Here is a 5,643-nt window from a genome sequence, read left to right on the forward strand (position 1 = left end):
TTAGGAATCCATTTTCCTTCCCGTTGCTCTCCAGAACGCTGCTTTCACATCCTTGTTCCTCAAACTGTAAATCAGAGGGTTGAGCATAGGGGTCACCACCCCATAGAAGATTGCAACAAATTTGTCCTGGTCTGAAGATCTGTCTGGTGGCTTCAAGTACATAGCTATGGCTGTGCCATAGAAGATCCCAACCACTGTAAGATGAGAGCCACATGTAGAGAGAGCCTTTCTCCACCCCTGTGCTGAGCGGATTCTCAACACTGCCAGACCAATGCGAACATAAGTCACCAGAATGAAGGCAAATGGTACAAGAAGAGTAAAAACACTGCTGCCTAGTGTAACACCCAAACTGGCAGAGATATCTGAGCATGCCAGTTTCGCTACAGCTTGCACCTCACATAAAAAATGATTGATAACATTGTGACCACATAGGTGGATCTTCATGGTGAAGGATGGTACAACAGATAGAAGAGAAGCCAAGGCCCATGCAGAGGCAGCCAAACAACCACACACCTTTCTGTTCATGATCAGTGAGTAGTGGAGAGGGCTGCATATAGCCACAAAGCGGTCATACGCCATGACAGCCAGCAAAATGCATTCCGTCACACCAAGGAAGAGGGAGATGAGCATCTGAGCAAAACACCTGGCATGGGAGATGGTGGGATTTTCTGCAAGGTTGTGGGCCAACATCTGAGGGATCGTGCTAGAAGTGTAGCAGATGTCGAGAAGGGAGAGGTTGCCTAAGAAGAAATACATGGGGGTGTGGAGGTGCGAATCTACTGCAATCAATAGCACAATGAGTCCGTTCCCCATGATGGTGATCAGGTAGAGGAAAAGAAACACCACAAAGAGCACCTTACGAATGAAGGGCTGGCTGGAGAGACCAGTCAGTAGGAAGATCTCTGGCTCACTCTCATTCTTGCTTGCAGGAAGGGTGGAATTGTAAAGTATGACCATGATGTCCTATTACCTGCATGGAAGGTAAAATGGGCAAATATAGATTAGTTGGAATATGAGATCATGTTCTCCTCATTGTTAATTGTGGACAGGTTATGTAATTCTACTAGTTTGCGTGCTCAGTTTAGCGTTATAGTTTAAGAACGTGAATCCGGCAGGTTAGTATTCCACCTAGCCTTAGAACCTTTGGGGCCAAATTGTATCCAACTTTCCAGCACGGATGTAACCGTTCCAATGGGCATGCACTGCATCCTGTGGTAGGGTGGCAATCCTGGATGTCTCCTCAAGGTAAGGGAACATTTGTTTCCTTAACTCTGGGCTGTAGTGCGGCTACGTTGCTGCTGAAAAGTTGGATAGGATTGGGCCCACGTAGATAGTGGGGAAGAAATACCCTAAAACCACAAGCCGCAACCTGGATATACAATAGCTGATTATTTTCTTCAATCCCAAATCCATTTACTAAGATAATAAATGTGCATTGTCTTGATGGCGACCCACAGGAAATACAAAGTGATGGGGAGATGAGACTCTGCTATGTTCAAAAGTACAATGAAGCGTTCCTTTATCTTTGCAAATACTTGTGCAGTGAAAAACATTGCAAGGTGTCGCTGGTATATTGATGAGCTTCCATGCCTCTGAACCTAGAAAACAGTAATTTGGGATAGCACTTTTTGAATACGCTAAGTATTTCTCAGTGCAGAACAACCTTGTAATGCGAGTCAGGACTCAATTCCATAGACACCTTCCTGGGAGTAAGGCCCATTGAATGCAATGGAACTTACTTCTGACTAGCTGTGCTTTGGATTTCTCTGTACATATTATTATCCCCATATTGCAGCCAAGGGCAGGTGTCTTGCCTCAGGCCACCCAGTGACTTAATGGCACCTCCCCCCCACCCCATTTTCCATCTGTCCACCAGTCCACCACTCAAAGTGGCCGGTTCTGTTGGTCTCCTGGCTGGGTCATCTCTGCCTGCCAGCCAGAAAATTCTTAGCAACCTTTTTCAGTAAACTCCAGTGTCAGATTTCTTTCACCTGACCATCTTCAGACTGCAGAAAAAAAACTATCATTGCCGTTCCTGCTGCTTAGATGAGCTGTGACACAATTTCAGTGGCCGCTGGCCAGAACATGCCACACCTGAGTACCAGTTTGCCTACCACTTCCAAGTAAGCTGGAGGCCCTATCAAGAGAAAGCATAATGCAAGCTTGCTTACAAAGCTACACACTCTGATCTTGATGTGCTTTGACAGTATTTTTCATAACAGCAATGACAAATTTTGGAAAACATATTGCAATCACACTAAGCTTCAGATGAGCAGATTTCTCTTCCTGTATTTTTCTTTATTATTCTCCCCCCTCCCCATCCTATATAGCAAGATCCATCAGCCAGCCCTGAAACCAAGCCCTGTAGCACTTTAAAACCCAGCCATGGAAGGTTTCAGGCAAGTAGGAGGGTCAAGATGCCCCTTTTCTTCTCCCCTCCTGAAGTGTCTTCCTTTTTTCTGAAAGATTCAAACATTGCTTTAAAAAATCCTGTTCCAGGTAAATTTAAAACTGGGATAAAAGCACTCTTTTAAGGGAGCTGCAGGCATTTTGTTGTGGGTCCCCCTTGTTTTGCCCTAATGGCTGCAGAACCTGTGCAATTATACATGCACTCCTCTAGACATTTAAATATTTGTTTCCATGTTTTCGTTGGTTTATACAATTATTTTGAACTTCCAGCTGTTCTTCTCTTCAAGCATTTTAATATTAAGACCTAGAAGACATTCTGGATCAAACTGGATCATCTTGTCCAGCATTTTGTTGCCCATGCTGGTCAAGCCAGATGTGTTTGGAGTGTCTACCAGCAGGGCATGAAGGCGACAGATTTCCTTGCTATTTGTTCCTCCCAGCAAGTAGTATTGAGAGGTATACTGCTACTGAACATGGAGGCTCCATTTTTCTCTGGTGGCTAACATCAGCTGATGGACATCACCTCCATGCGAGGGTCTGATAGGGTGGTAAATTGGAGAAATTTGGTGTTCTTTCCTCAAATTTCCATCTGACAGCCACATTGTTAATTGTGGCTGTGAAGTGGGAAGACCTTACTTCCTCCTGTATACACCTCCCCGTGTGCCTTTGCCATAAGAGGCATGCGTGACCCCTATTAGAGCCTTTTCAGTGATAACACCAATCTTATACAATAATCTCCCCATCATGGTGTGGTTGATCCCTTCCCTAGATATATGTTAAAACCTGGCTTCTTTGTTCAGCTTCTGTAGGGGGTGATGTCCAGCAGTTTTGGTAGAGTTATTTACCTGTGGCTTTTCAGTTGTTCTGTCTTCTTTTACTTTCTAATTTGTTATTTCTTCTTTTGTTTGCAATTTGCTTTATTTTATCGTGGATCAACCTTGGATTGCCTTGATGGGTAAGAATAGCAGCATAGAAAATGTTCTCAAAGAGAGTGTTGAATGTAAAACCTATGGGCATTTGAAATCCGCAGTGATAAATAAGAAAAGAACCGTGGGGAACTCACCTATCCATGAAAAAGGACCCTGAAGGGCTCGTCTGATCTTCTTCCTGAAAACATCTGGCCAGAGACAATTCTCTTGACTTCTGTTGTTTGATGTAGCTGGATCAAACCGCCTTGTGAAGCCAGCTGCTGAGCACGTTTATTTAGAATTAAGTACCATTTTAATCAGTGGTGTTTTCTCCCTTGTCTGTATGGAAAGGATTGCAGCCTAAGGACAATTAAAAAATAATGTAAAAATGTTTCATAAATAGCCATCATGCAGATAGTGAAACATTTCTTGATTAAGAAAAAAAAATGGTAGTGAGAGCAAAGGAAGAAGCAAAGTAATTAAAAAATAATAAAATTCACCAAAGCTAACAGAAGATAAACTTAACATATCAGGTTAGGTTTATAGTGTGAGTGTAAAATGGGTCAACATCCCTGCCAATTCCACTGGCCATTTACAATGGATAGCTGCTGTGTAAGTACCTCACTCTCCGTGACGCCTTCTATTCGGGTGTCTGCAAATGGATTTGATATCAGGACTTTTGTATCAAGGCTAATCTTTTCAAGAATGGTACTCAGTGAGAAGTTCCAAGAATTGTCTTATCCATAGAGGTTAGAGGAAAGATGAGATCTGGGCACTATGAAGCAACCTAAAAGCAACTCATTTGTGTGGCTAGAAACTAACAAAAGCATTTTCTAATTATAATGGGATAAATCTCTTTCCATTTTCCCCCTCTGAGCCATTTCAAAGGTTACCTGTGCGGGCAGTATCACCCATACCTCTGAGAATATGTCCCAAATTGGCAATTAAAATCTAGGCCCATGCAGGATATGTATGTCTTTCTTCCTGGCATTTTCATGCTCTATTTCGTGCCAAAATAGCAGGCTACGATGGTTTAAATGTTATTGTTTAAAAAACACAAGGCCTGAACATAAAAGAGTTCTTGGTTCTTTTTTTTCATCATGACAAACAAATGCTTCTGGGGTTTTTTGAATGTCTTTGTATGGTGTTAAAAGTGAGACGGGCCTTTTTTCGCTTAGGCCTTTCGCCTGGATTTTTTGCTGGTTATTTGGTTTGGGCTGGCTTTACAATTGAAAATTGGATTTTTTTTATTTCATTTCAGGCCTTGGTTTGTTCTTGCAGCTGAAAGTTTGGAAATTAGAAACTGGATTCTTTCAGGCCTTGGCTTTTTGGCTGATGTAACACACCATGTTGGCTCTAAAACATTTCTGTGGAATTAAACACAATAACAACTCAGCCTGCCCTTTTTTATGAATGAGGCACTAATAGCCTTTTCTTTCTACCTCTAGCATTTCATTTAATAAAACAAAGAGGCTCCTAAGCCTATAAAATATCTCTAAAATATATATTGATCTAATCAAACAAACAAACACATCATTATCATATCCCTCGTTTTAATTATTTTTTAAAATTTTTTTTACAATGTGGGGTTCTTTCTTTAAAACTTATACATTTCTCACTAGAAACAATTCTGTTGTTCAATCTTACACATACATTTTCTTTCTTATACTTTTATTATCACATACTCTATCTTTCTTATTTACATACCCTTAACAGTGGCACTGCACTTTTACTTTCGCTCACATGACTTCATTTCTCACAACCATCACACAACCTACTTTTGACTTTCAACAGGCAACATAACTGTTGCTAAAACTTATATGCTTTTGCCTTCTTTGTGAGATCTTAAACTCTGAACTTTTTGATGTAATTAAACCACCACAATTAACTTAAAATATTACTATTTGCTAATTATTTATACATATACATTAACTATAAAAAAAACTAAATTGACTGGTATCTTACTATACAAGATTTGGGGGATTTAATATGGTTTTTTTTAGGTGGTATTTTGAAGAGGCTTACAAACCGAAAAATTAAACTGTTACAGCATTTTTTTTTTCTTCTCTTCTGTGATTGTAAACACAGCAAGACTTTCACGGTTGTTTACAATTTCTTATCTATGTTTGGGAACACTGGTTTACAGCTAAATTGAACAAACTGCTGGTGACTTTCGGTTTGCTTTTAATAAAGCTTAACTAAAAACAACTAACTAAGGCTCAATATGGCTTTAAAACACATTTTATGAAATAAAAGGAAACTTAATAAAACATTACATGTCTATAATGACTATTTGACATGCTTTAAAACAATTTTGTCAATATTT

At 40.3% G+C, this 5,643-nt stretch overlaps 1 protein-coding gene across 1 annotated transcript; it reads right to left on the reverse strand.

Annotated features, from left to right (window-relative positions):
- Nucleotides 1–957, reverse strand: LOC136638722 (olfactory receptor 13H1-like). The gene has a single exon (XM_066612756.1). It carries the CDS (start codon nucleotides 955–957, stop codon nucleotides 1–3), a length of 957 nt encoding a protein of 318 aa, XP_066468853.1.
- Nucleotides 958–5,643: the final 4,686 nt, after the last annotated feature.

The sequence above is a fragment of the Tiliqua scincoides genome, chromosome 2, assembly GCF_035046505.1.
Source record: "Tiliqua scincoides isolate rTilSci1 chromosome 2, rTilSci1.hap2, whole genome shotgun sequence".
Lineage (NCBI taxonomy): Eukaryota > Metazoa > Chordata > Lepidosauria > Squamata > Scincidae > Tiliqua > Tiliqua scincoides.